The sequence below is a fragment of the Papaver somniferum genome, unplaced genomic scaffold (genome assembly GCF_003573695.1).
Source record: "Papaver somniferum cultivar HN1 unplaced genomic scaffold, ASM357369v1 unplaced-scaffold_135, whole genome shotgun sequence".
In the NCBI taxonomy this organism is placed as follows: Eukaryota; Viridiplantae; Streptophyta; class Magnoliopsida; order Ranunculales; family Papaveraceae; genus Papaver; species Papaver somniferum.
Window position 1 is genome coordinate 6482778 of NW_020622713.1, and position 13779 is coordinate 6496556.

At 37.0% G+C, this 13779-nt stretch overlaps 1 protein-coding gene across 3 annotated transcripts; it reads right to left on the minus strand.

The window, feature by feature from the left end:
* Positions 1-869: 869 nt before the first annotated feature.
* On the minus strand, positions 870-5498 carry LOC113333936 (transcription termination factor MTEF1, chloroplastic-like). Of its 3 annotated transcripts, none has more exons than XM_026580298.1 (3): positions 4472-5498; positions 4167-4213; positions 870-1058 (listed from the first exon to the last, which is right to left on the minus strand). In XM_026580298.1, exons 1-3 carry the CDS (start codon positions 5434-5436, stop codon positions 985-987), a joined length of 1086 nt encoding a protein of 361 aa, XP_026436083.1. In that variant the 5' UTR covers positions 5437-5498; the 3' UTR covers positions 870-984. The 3 variants fall into 3 exon arrangements, with proteins under 3 accessions (XP_026436083.1, XP_026436082.1, XP_026436084.1); XM_026580297.1 differs by having other exon boundaries at positions 943-1129; XM_026580299.1 differs by lacking the exons at positions 870-1058; positions 4167-4213 and adding an exon at positions 1102-1129 and having other exon boundaries at positions 4472-5496.
* Positions 5499-13779: the final 8281 nt, after the last annotated feature.

Here is a 13779-nt window from a genome sequence, read left to right on the forward strand (position 1 = left end):
CACCTCCAAATCCCATTGTGTATCTAAACTGTGGACATACAAACTGTATACAATTTGGACAAAAAAAAAAGACTACTCAGAACACTTGCACAAGCCTACCTACTAGTTTAATTTAGAGACATACACAAAATCGTGCATTGCTTAAGTTTTGATAATTTACCTAAAAAATCAATGAATAAACTATCTAAACCATCTACGCCAATACAATCACACATCTACTCCCGGGTTTTTTTGGTTTCTTGGTTTATGTCCGTCATCTCACTGCATGAGATGCCGTGCCCAAATTCTCTCAATCTATTTCATAAAAGTTACCCTTATAAAGCCATATTATTTTATTGGGCCAGCAGACCAAAGGGCCTGAAGGGATGGAGTCCCTTTTATATCCACTTACTAACATACCCCCGTCCCTAAAAAAAAATACTTCCGTTCGTGATCAAATAAATATGATCGACAGCTAGTTTTTTCAGACGGATTTTCACTCAGTTAACCTAAAACGTAAAAAGTGTGCACTGCTCACTTACTGTTATAATAAAGAAACACCAAGTAATCTGTATCACAGATAAATGAGAGCAATGTGTCATGAACTAGCAAGCAAGTTTCATGGTCGAAATGAATCAGTTGGTTGAGGATTTCTATTCGGCTAGCTAAACACAAAGTATGTATGGCTCAAAAGCATACTAATGCAATGTCACAATCCACACAAAAAATTCTTGTAATGAAACAAATGGGCTAAAAGAAAAGACAAAAGAGCAGATATGTCTGGTGACCATATATTTCCAGGTTGACTGAGACAAAACTTGGTAGAACTATTATCTAGTTAGGTACACTACATTTCATTCAATGATCTTAAACCTTGTTCTGCACACAAAAAGAAAAACTTTGTCAAAACTTACCATCTCATACAGAGTAAAATAAAACTAACAGAGAGACAAGCCCTTCTTTTGGTCGTTAACCACAGAGCATCTACAGTGCGCTTTCAAACTACTAAGTCTGGTGAACAAGTTCTTTCAAATGGAACCTGTCTTTCAATAACCCTGCCATCGCTGAATTCCCTTTGTCTTTATGCATACAAAGTAAGGTAGAAATGTAAAGACGGTATAGAAAAAAGCACCTTTTTCACCTCCTACTCCTAGTTCACCCAAAAAAAATTAAGTTATGCAGTAGTAATAGCGTAAACAAATTTTTGACAGAAAAGGAGAGTAGTGAAAGATGTGAATACAGAGCAACAGAGATAAGATTTTATAACTGGGGAATAGTCACAAAGTTTTAACCAGGGTTAAGGTTACTTTAATGAATGATGAGTTCAAGCTAAAGAAAAGCCTGCAGTATGTACCATTTTGACAGGAAACAATTTTCTATTGTTGTCAAAGCTTGTCATTAAGTATTGACAGAATAACTGCATTGAACATTACCCAGGAAGCACTGGGTTTCTTATCAAATTAACTGTGGAGTCCTGTATACAGTTTTAGGTTTTGAACAAAGAAAGAAGAGTACTCAGAACAGTTGCACAAGCCTACTAGTTAATTTAGAGTCATACACGAAATCTCAAATTGCTGCAAGTGTTGGTAATTCACCTAAGAAATAAATGATTAAACTATCTAAACCATCTACGCCTATACAATCACACATCTACTGCTGATTTTTTTTGTTTGCTTGGTTTCATCATCTGTTTATGTCCGTCATCTCACTGCAAGAGATGCGGTTCCCAAATTCTCATAACTGACAACTTTTGTTGAATTGCAGTCTCAAATGCCTCTATTTGTTTCCCTTAAAACAAGACTTCTACAGGGGATACCAAATTCCATAGAAGTTACCAATACAAAGATCCCGTAATGTTATATTTTATATGGATTTGATAAGCCCCATAGAATTTAGTAACCCCTATAGCAGCCACGAAAGGAAAATGCTAACATTAAATTCAGAAACTCCATCGAGTCATGTGACCTCCACTTACTAGATTCTGCATTACTAAATAACTAATGTAATTACTCAATAACTGTGGTAAGGATGCACCTTAATATACGTTAAGCAATGACACAGCTCAACCTGCAACTCCAAAATAAGTCTGTCACCTACTATACGAGTTTTCATTTGATCTATGCAAAGCTAATGGTTCTTCAGCTTTCCCAAAGAACATGAATGAAATTCGTGTACTCTAACTATGACATCAAGCTACAAAAGCAAAAAGGCTGCCAAACATAGTATGCCACAAGATACTACTTGGCCCTTCAGGAAATTTTCCAATATCACCAAGTAGAAAACCATTAATCAAGGGTATTCGGAGTGAGTCATACTCTTGACATTCTCCGCGTCAAATATTCAACAAAAACAGATGAAAAATGTATTCATGTACCATATCCAGTTTTCATTTTGGATTTTGGGTTGCTAGAGATTTTTTAGCAAAGGTGACCGGTGATCTTCTGTAACTACTGCAGTATAAGTTAAATCATCTGAGATGATAGGATCATTCAGAAAGACATATCAAGACACTAACAAGAAATTGAGAACCACTGCAGCAAGCAAAGACCGTGTAACGGGAAAGACTAGAAACATATACGCAGACTTAGAAGTATAAGTAACATACAGAGACACGAATCAAGCTAACTTACAAAAACAGAGATCAACGAGGTTTGCTAATGAAAGTGAAATTAAAACAAGTGGGAAGGTTATTCAGTTATTAATCAATAAAAGTTTGAGGTTTATTTCTAGAAAATCTATATACTCTCAGTCGCTATGTAAATAAATAAAAGTTCATATAGAAATAGACAAAATAAATAAATTAAATTACACATCTCAGTCATTGATGAATGTAAAACTAGGATCAACAGACACACTTGCCAGGTGTATTTCGGCCTATCATGCAAGAAAGGAACCTTTGTTCAAGATCAATTCAACTTGGTAGGCTAGGCTGACTAAAGAATACTCCCTCCGTCCCTAAATAGATGACCTAGTTCAAGTTTGCACAATTCTTAAGGCAAGAAGGAGAGATGAGTATTTTTAAGCATTTTGTACAGTTATACCCTTTCGGATAATAACTAGTAAAACTTAGAAATGATTTATCTCTCAAACTATACCACGGATATTCATAAACCTTAGATCATTGGAAAGCATTTTAAAACACCTCCATAACAAATATAAACATGCCTATCAAATTACACATATTTTTTATACTAACAATAATCAATTAAAGGGTAGTTTTAGAAATATTCCCTTGCTTAATGAAATAGGTCATCTATTTAGGGACGGAGGGAGTATAACTTGTGATATATTTCTCCTAGTCAAATGATTATCATTTTTTCGTGAGTAACATGGATTAGTCTGCAAATTCAAGAGAATTCATCAAAGTAAGATATCTTATACTAGCTTATGGGTTAGATGTCTTTCGCTGAACAATAGAAAGGATTTCTATGTCCATCACAATCCCTAGACCACCTCTCACCATACTTTCCAATGGTACTCAACCTGTTCTTATTTTGTTAAGCTCCCACGTATTAAGCAATAGAAACCCCTAGTCGTTATTGGAGGTTTTGAGTACGTCGTATAGTTGATGCACATTGCTTAAATGTTTCAAGGTAACTCATAACAAGGAGATGGTTCTAGGTTGGAGAAAATGCCAACTTCCATCTTGTTACGTCATGCAGAATAGAAAGGCAAAAATATCTAAGGCCAACTAAGTACACCTATTTAAAGTTGTTCGAGAAAGCTGGCTATATAAAGAAGGATCGCTAATAATATGGTTTCTGGTTTCACCAACTATCACATTTCTTTCTTTTCCTGTATGTCGGAAACTCGGAATCAATAGTTAAGAAGATCGAGGATCTCATGCAAAGAGCATGAGTTGGGGGGGCACACAAAAAGGCCTAAAAATTGTAAGTAACATAATACAGCGTAATAGTGCACATGTGCTAAGGATAAAGATAATACATGCGTTGACAGATGATTGTTGCCAATTGCAAAAACTATTCTATCTACCTACTTTGACTGCTAAAGTTCAACGTCAATAAAGATTTCCATGTATATTGCATTTGGAATCATTACTTTGGCCAGCAAAATGGACCCCTGGAGTACTATGTCATAACTGTACAAATTATAACTAAAGGAAACTTCCATAAGAAAGCAATCAAGAAGTCATGCATTAAGAAGGTGAAAATTGTGAAAACACATACTCATAGAGTCATGGAATCCGTTAGAGAGATTGGTTGGTTCCCAGTAACTGACAAGATTAGTAGAAGATATAAATCAGAAGTTAAATAGATGAACATAATACAATATCAAGTAAAGAAGAAGCATAACTATTTTTACTCTGAATCTACAATAAGGAACAATGGTAACAGAACAGGATAAGCACTTCATAGCAAATCGAAAATACATGCAAATAACTCGCACAGATAACAATTCAGTCAAGTTCATCAAATAATTTACATACATCGATTGATTTATAGTGTAAGTACAGAAAATAACTGGAACTTACAAAGACAATTTCCCGTTAATAGTCCTCAATCTCATCTCCATCAAACGATCACTGAATTCCCCATCACTAACCTTCAACATCTCTGGTAAAGAAAGTGACAACCCATGCTCAACCAAAAGCCTATGTCGTGGCTTTATCTTTCCCTCTAAACTAAAGGAAAAGTACTGCGGAAATTTCTTCAACTCCCCCAAATCCCCTTCCATCTCGTTCAAGAAATACTCTACTTTCGGCTTAAAATTGTTAGCAACACTAAAGGTTAACAGACCAGGTGATCTTAACACCATTTTAATAGTCTCTCTATATGTAAACCCCACACTCTGAAGGTAATCAAGCTTGGGTATAAGTGTATCTTCAACACTCGAAACTAACAAAAGTGTAGTCTGACATGAAATTGCATTTTGTCCTACAAATCCTAATCTTCTTAGAAAATACAAAGTCGGCCTTAATTGATCACGAACACTACAAATTAACAATCTAGGGCATCGAATAACAGATTTACGAATCTCACTGAAAGAAATTTTAACATCATTAAGCAAAAATTCAAAAACTGGGTACAAATCAGTATGTATATCACAAGTAAGAAGTTGAGGATGCATACTGAAGATTCTACCCATATCAGAACGTTCAATCCCCATTGAATACAAACATTTCTCCACTGATTTGATTGAATCCAACGAAACTGAACGAAAATTAGGGTTTTGTTCTAATGCTTTTCGTGAATCTATATTGAGTTTCTCGAGATAGATAAGTTTTTCACGGAATAAAAGACCTGAATCGGAACCGATGATTGTTGGTAATGGAGGTGATGTGGTTCTTGATTTGAGAGGAGTAAATCCTTCAAGGAGTTGAGATTTATGATTATTATTTCTAGGGTTATTAGGTGTTTTGAGAATTTTTGGTGAAGAACGTAGTTCTGGGAAATTTGGAATTAGGGTTTGAGGAAGAATTTGTAGACGAATTATCATTTTGAAACTAGCATTTGGGGAGAAGAGATAATGCTCGTCTCGGATATACCTTTCCCTCCAAATATCTATTGCCCGATATTTTACCGTTTTCTAGTCGACCATGCCAACTAGGTACCGGATGGATATTGTTTTGGCCTTTTGGACTAGCCTAATTTGATGGTTCGTCATGCCAGGTTGATAGCCAAACTCACTCCTGTGTGGTGGGGAAATTGGTTCCCGAGACAATCAGAGACTATCGTTGCATACTGGTGCGGTCTTACCAGATTGAGTCGATTGTCGTCTCAATTTGAGCAGAGCCCCGTCTCAGTCAGATACGATTGTACGGCAACGGTCATGCTTCAATAGCAAAATAACGATCATAATTTCCTACCCTATAAATACAAACACAAATTTAATCTGAAACGCGGGGTATCAAAATACACCATCAATTTTTTCTTAGGCAACCCGTATTTAGAGTTAAACCAATATATAAATCAATCTTCCTCCCAAATTGAATTTAGAGTTAAACATTTCTCTACAAATTCAATTGAAGACTTTAAACCAATCTTCCTCCCATGGATAGGCCTATATGTGTGATTTCCTTTTTGATCGTATATCAAGTTGAGACTGGAAATCGATAACAATAGATAAAGTCTAGCTAACCTCATAATCCGGACTTATGCTTTCCTAAGAGCAACCTAGATTATTATGCACCTCACAATTATTAAACTTGTGGAATCACAAAGTCTGAGATGAAGAGAACTTTGTGATTTTTATCTATCTTGTTTGAGTGAGTAGCTCAACTATCAAACAAGATCATGATACACGAACTATCAAGATAAAAGATAGTTGGACCTGGCTTCATGAATCCCTGTGAAGTCTTTATAGTCGCTAAATCCTAAAAAGGTTTTAGGAAGAGGAAGACTCAGTTTACAACTAGGACACACAAGAATAGTGTCAAGATTCAAAGACCCCAGGTGCTTGAGGTTCCCCTTATATAGACTTTTAAAGTATAGGTTGCTTTAGGTTTAAGCTAAGATAGCTTTGGAACCAAGTAAAAAATATCCATCGTCAGATGAATCTTTGAAATGTGATTGACATATCAAAACATACACTCTGGTTAGGATGAACCGTAACCGAACCGTGTACAAAGACATTAGCCGAAACTAGCCGATTGAACCATAAGCTTAATCATTTTCATATAACACTTAAGACTTTAAGTTTGAGTCATAACCATAGGCAATGTGATGTCTATATAGCGTTCTTAGAGATTTATTCAAATGCTAATTATCTCATAGAAATAATTTTATGTGCATCTGAAAATATTCGACAGTGCAAGTACGTGTACTCTTCCTTGTTCGTGACTATATTTTTCATGGTACATGTACCGGGTATGTGTACCCTTAATACAAATATAAGATCCGGAACTTACATAACTTTTCCGGTTTGCGTACAAGGTATGGATACCACACCGGTTTCAAAACCAACAATTCTTTTTCGGTATGCATACTAGGTATGCGTACCATTACAGGTTCACGAGTTCACGGACTTTTAGTGGTACGGATATCGGGTATGCATACCACTAAGTCACTGTCGACATATAGCTACGCCAGTACGTATATTGGTACATGTACTACGGCTTCGGACCTATAACAGTTTTCCTAGTTTGTGAAACTGGTATGGATATTGTCATGTATCCAGATTTACAGTAGTTTTATATTTCTCTCTAAATCAATTCGAAACATTCCCAAATAACATTAATCACACATATCATTGTTCCGGGATATTTTCGAATGATAATCTTGAATCACGATTTAGATTATGAACAATAAATTGTTCTTAACCAAAATTCATCAAGTATGAACAAATGTTCATTAAGCATAGTCATATATATACTTCGAGAACTAATTTCCAAGATAAACTTGACTCGAAATTCTTGATATGATTACGATAGTCTAATTAGTCATGAGAAAACGTCTCATAGATAGAAGGATGAATATAACTTGAGAAATAGGTGGTTCAGTCTTCACTTACCTTTTGTTAAAGAAATTCTCCAAAAGCTTCGGTTGATCTTCGACCTCAAAAAGTAGAATGCAGTGATGTCCGATTCTCAACTACATACTTTTATACTAATCCGAGACTTAACTATTTGCATACTAGAAATCAAGATATAGTTTTGACAAGTAAATTTGACAACAAGCTTGAGATAGCAACACTTGTGAGTTCGAACGAGCAATTCTCTAACAATCTCCCCCTTTGTCAATTTTAGTGACAAAACTATCAATACATATAGATAAAAAAAATAAAGCTCCAAAAACTCCTTGAATCCATCATGCTTGATTTCCTTGGTTTCTTCAACTCCTTGAATTCTTCGTTACTTCAAGTTGCAATAATTTTAAACGTGTTCAACTCAGCATCATTGTTGTTGAAGATCCGTAGCGATAACAACTTTGAAAACAAATATTCTCAATCATCGTTATACATAAACATAGTATTATTATCTTCTCCAAAGTTCAATTGTATCACAACTTTGAAGTAATACTACGGTGATATATTTCTCCCCTAACCAAAAGATACTTCAAGATTTAAATGAAGTACATATCAACTTTATTTATATGATATCACATAGTATGAAATACTTAGCGCTCATCTGGTAGATTTAATATACAAGTATCCCCTGTAAATTCCACAGCCACACACCCCACAAAGATATAGCAATTAAGCACAAGTTCATTTAAGAATTCTCCTCCATTTGATGTTATTCCCAAGAGAACAACATGAGTGACCTTACTTTAATGAAAAAGAAGGATTTTGCCGTACATTAACAAATCACATGGATTTGTATCTTGAACATCGATATAAAGTAATCTTAACGTTAGTTATAAACAAAGAGAAGATTTTAATCGGTATGACTCAACATAAGAAAATCTTACCGAGTGTATAGTGCAGTGATCACGAGTAGATCGATACTGCGAAAAATTCTCACGAAGCTTGTTTTATTTTCAGTTTATAAAAAACATAATAGATTTAATTTCTGAGCATATATGAGATATCAGTTCAACTTACAAAAAGTAAAGGACGCATATATCTCATAAGACTTTGCAATATATTAAACCAATAATGATTACGTACTGCAAGTTCATCTTCCAAAAACTCTAGAATTTAAATAAATAAATCTAAAAACATGCAAGATGAAAATCGTTGAAAATAGCTTGTGCAATCACAATATTTTATACCAAACCCAAGTTATCCTTCTCAAAAGCAAGAATAAATTCTCACAATAAGTTTCTTAGAAGATAAAGAATAAGTTAAATTATACCTCATCTATTTCTTCATAACTTTCCAAAACTCCATCATAAAACGTATCAATGATGTCCTTAATCCGCTTGATTGTTGAGAGGCCATGCTCGTGAGTTAAGACACCAACCTTCCGATTGACGGTGCGAGCAAGTTGTCGAGCTTTTGTGCATTCAGAAATCAGCTTCTTCTGGTTTTGTATCAGGACTTTTTTGCTTTTCAAGGATTTTGGTTTGACCATCAATAAGATGATTTATTTGAAATTGTAGATTTACAATCTCAACCTTTGAGTCATTCTGACAGTGAGTCAGATCCTTGATGGACTATGCAACCCAAGAGTTTTTTTCTTTTCTCTCAGCCATCCTTTTCAATAGAGATCCCTGAAACACACTTCTTTCTTCTTTGACATCTTCATCATCAAGATCAATGGTTTCAAGAAGTCTTTTTGAGCTTTCCGTCTTTTTAGAAAATAGGACTCAACTATTTGTTAGGTCAACACAAGATTTTTTTTCAAACAAATAAGAATCCTTTATTCTTGTATAGATGGTTTTCTCTCTAAGCCATAACAGGGTACGTGAACTGGTACACAAACATCAGTTCGTAGACCGGGTTCGTGTACTAAGTGATTATAATGAGTATTCATCACAATAAAACTTTGCTTAAATAGTAATTGGTCTCCTCAAGTGTCAATAATATATTCTTAGCTCGATAAATAATGATTTCCAGAAGGATGCATCTTTAGAGCACATTATTAACACTTACTTCCCACGGAAAAAATAACAAAAGATCAGTGGGACATTAAGGATCAACTAAAATATGTTACTTTTGTATAAAGAGATTAAAATCAACTACATAAGTGTTAGAGCACTGCTCGGTCGAACTCGCAAGCGTTGCCATCTCAAGCTTGTTTGTCAAGTTTAGTTTCCAAAACTATAAGTCTTGATTTGTAATCTACTTATAGCTAAGTCTCGGATTAGGATAGTAAGTGTAGTTGAGCATTAGACTTCACGGTATTCATTGATTAAATACGAAGAACTACCAATGGGAGCTTGTGGAACTTCATCAACAAAAGGTATGTGGAGACTTGAACTCATCTATCAGTCAAAAGTCTATCTACTTTATCTCCTATTTGAGACAAAAGTCGTATAGCTATATACACTTCAATTATACACATTTGATATTTCGAGTTGAGTTTAACTCGCTTATATATTTATTTAAATATGTGTTGGTAATCTTTCGCTTTAAGCAAGTTCATCTTATATTCTTGACGAAAGTCAAAAGATGATCATGTGAAAATCGCCTTTTAACATCTTACATGATTTGTGTGAGACAGTCATTTGATGTAACTCTGAATGTTTCGTATTGAGCATTCGATCACTTGAAAATTGCTTTGAAGCAAATACTTTGTGTGAGACAGCTATTGTCGTCTTCTAAGAATGTTTCAATGATTGAAATGAGAGTTTAGAACAATTAACCATGATTGGATATAATACAATATGCGTACTTGTATGCTAACTGTTGCAAGTTATTCCAAGTCCGGGAACCATAGTATGCATACCCGTATACGTACTGGTTGGTTAGTGAAAGTCTGGGAACTTAGTATACATACTGGTATGCAAACTGGTGTGAGTTTCAAGTTCCGGAAATTCAACTGAGTTTGGAAGGTATGCGTACCCGTTCGCATACTGACAAACCCAAACTTAGTCCGGCCACTTAGGTATGCGTTCCCGTTTGCATACTTGAGTAGGTTATGTTCTAAAATCGGTTTGTTCATGAACTAATACATTTATATATTAAGGAATGCAATCTTTTGCAAATCGTGGCTATAATGTTCATGAATTGATTCGAGTGAATCAAAATCGATTTTGCTTCAATTGTGTCTTGTACACTTCTATGAGAATATAAACAATTGAAAAACTCTAGAACTAGTTTCATTTGAGTCATTTGAACTAGTTATGGTTAAGATGAATATGGTTGATATGAAAGTGTTCGTACGGCTAACTTCGGTTAACTATTGTTGAGCCAACAAGGTGCACAGTTTAGGTATGGTTACTCATATCTAAATGAAGTCACTTTTCGTTTGTGTGTAACAAGCTAAGTTCGATCTAACGGTTGAAAGATATTAGATTCAGTCTAATCAGGTTTTTATCTAACGGTAAATATTGAATTCTTTGTTACCAAAGTAGCATTGATTGCAAACCCTGATTTGAAGACTATATAAGGGAGAACTCTATCAAGTGGGAAACCTAATCCCCACACTTCTTGTGTGATATTAGTTGAGACTAGAGTCGATTCTCCTTTAACCTTAAGTTTTTCCGAAACCCTGTAGGTTAACGACTTGAAGACTTCATTGGGATTGTGAAGCCAGACCCAACTATTTGCTATGTAGTTGCGTGTTCTGATCTTGCTGTTTTCTATCGTGATTGAGTACTATCTTCTCTAAGATTCGCTCGAGATCTAATCTCTGATAGGCAAGATAAAAAGTAGTCACAAACATCTTCGTCTCATCGTTTGTGATTCCGCAATATCTTGTTTCGCTACCATACAATTAAGATTATTGTGAGGTGATTGATATTACTAGGTTGTTCTTCGGGAATATAAGTCTGGTTTATCAATTGGTTCATGTTCACCTTGATTTATCAAAATACGGAACAAAACTCATATGTATACCTGTGGGAGACAAATTTATCTATTCAATAGACTTTTTTGTGTGAGACATATTGGTTTATCAAGTCTTCGACTTTGGGTCGTAGCAACTCTTAGTTGTGGGTGAGATCAGCTAAGGGAATCAAGTGCGCAGAATCCGACGTGGTTCTAGAGGCGTAAGGAATGCGATTGTACCTTGATCAGTGTGAGATTGGTTAGGGCTCAACTACATTCCAGTCCGAAGTTAACTTGGAGTATGCTAGTGTCTGTAGCGGCTTAATACAGTGTGGTGTTCAAATCTGGACTAGGTCCCAGGGTTTTTCTGCATTTGTGGTTTCCTCGTTAATAAAATTTCTAATGTCTATGTGTTGATGGTGTTTTAGCTTAGGGTTAAAATCGTAAAACCTTGCATCAGATGTGACGTCACTCTGCAAGGAAGCAGTGCTGCGAGTACTAACCTCTCCACCGACATATTTATTGAGCCGCTCAATACACTTTTATTCATAACACTCTGTAAATTTCGGCACCTCGCCAATACGAGACTCACTGAGTACTTTCCTGTGCTATGTTCCCCAGCAGAACCCTTAATCGGTATGGCATGACGAATATATGTTCACTCGCAGCGGAGTAGCATGAACCTCCAAGTACCAAAGTTAAGGCCATTGCACGAAATGCTCAGACAGAAAGCACACTACATTCTGTAGATAAAGATTTTGTGTGGCAGCATACAAAATCCAGCTAATTATTGTGATAACTCGCAAAGAACTCATAAACCCAACTAATTTGCAAATTAGGGTTTCGCGCCCCGTGCAATATACTGGACCCCGTTGGTCGAAACCATGATTAAACAAGCTAGGCGACCAAATTCGACACAGCGCGCTAAAAGTGCGGCCACGCCCTAACATGCCGGCCCTCTTCCTGTCGACCAATCAGGTCGCTTCAAACCTGTCGCGGCCTCAAAAAGGTCGTCATACTAAGCTGGCTTCCCAAAACGTGCCAGCTTCCCAAAAACGCGCTAGCTTCCCAAAAACGCCAGCATGCCGCACGCGCATGCTGCACATGCCAGACGCGCATGCCAGACACACTTACCAGACGCGCATGCCAGAGCGCATGTCAGACGCGCATGCCAGACGTGCTTACACGCCTCTAGACACCAACGGAAGGTATCCATAATTAATGGCTACCCTTCCTCCTGAGGTGCGGATCTTAGTCGTACAAGTTCGTCACCAAGCCTGTGGCAACTTTTGGCCGCAATGCCAAATTCCACGGTTTGTGTCAAACCCTAATTTGGCCACGCCAAAGGCATGCGCAAGCCATGCCAGCACCACGGCCACGCCACTGGACGCCAAACGGAAGGTAGCCGCGATCAACGACTACCCTTCCTCTTGAGATGCAAAATCTCGGCCGTCGAAGGTCGTCACTGAACCGGCAAGCCTCTCTATCTTAACTTGCCGCACATAGCAACATGCTACACGTTTTCCAATGAAAACACTCGAGACATCAAAACATGTCACAAATTGGGGGATGCTCATCAGGGTATTGGTATGGCGGTTTACAGCGTGCGGCGTGCAATACGCCCGTTACAAGAAAGTGTCATAAGAGGGAGGCGGTTAGTAATGGCAAGAAATAAGTGGTGAAACGCATCTTCATTATGGAAACATCAATTCCAGGCGTTACCCGTTACCACTTTTCCACCACTCAACCGCTTCCACTTCTTACGAGGCCATGGTACGTTTATTGCGACTTGTATAAATAGGTTTCAACTATTTCCGCCAAACAACAAGTTTTGGTCAGGAGAACAATACACATCCAGAAATCACCTGGTGGCTTTCCATTCAGCTCGCCAGTTCAACTTTCGGATACAAGTCGCAAAACACCCACACTTCCAGAATCAACTATTCTGGCCTCAACACTTTCTTCGCTTCCCTCCCTAAGGCCAACCCTTCTCCTTCACTTTGTGACGGAAGCAAGCCTGGAACGACCATTTCTTGGTTTAGGCCAGGATTGTACAGATTGATCTCTCGAATCAAAAGTACTCCCGTGCAGTACATTGTTTTGGGTTTAGATTTGTTTCTCACCCGCACTCACACGAAATTACCGAAATCAGCAGAAACGATTTTCACCCACAAACAATTGGCAACCACAGTGGGAGATTCATCTCTCGGTTACAATATCAATTCCCAATTCCCGATTTCATTTTTTTCAACCAAGATCTCAAGATGGTAGAACTCAGGTCAGGATCATCAACAAACCCCGAGAACACTGGCGTTCAAATTATTCTCGGTGTTAACATTTCTCCCTTTGGTGCTAATACGCCATCTGTCAACACCATCAACATGGAGAATGTTCCTTCAGGTGTTACACCTCCGATCACAAGAGTCAGAGCCTTTGCCGCGGAAAATTCTCCTTCAGGTGTTACAC

What these genes read in the sequence shown, in the direction of transcription:
- LOC113333936 (XM_026580297.1), bottom strand. Translation starts at nt 5,436, where the DNA reads ATGATAATTCGTCTACAAATTCTTCCTCAAACCCTAATTCCAAATTTC. An exon ending in ATTAACGGGAAATTGTCTTT is followed by an intron (nt 4,214 to 4,471) that starts GTAAGTTCCAGT and finishes TAATCTTGTCAG; the next exon opens with TTACTGGGAACCAACCAATC. An exon ending in CGGATTCCATGACTCTATGA is followed by an intron (nt 1,130 to 4,166) that starts GTATGTGTTTTC and finishes TGGGTGAACTAG; the next exon opens with GAGTAGGAGGTGAAAAAGGT.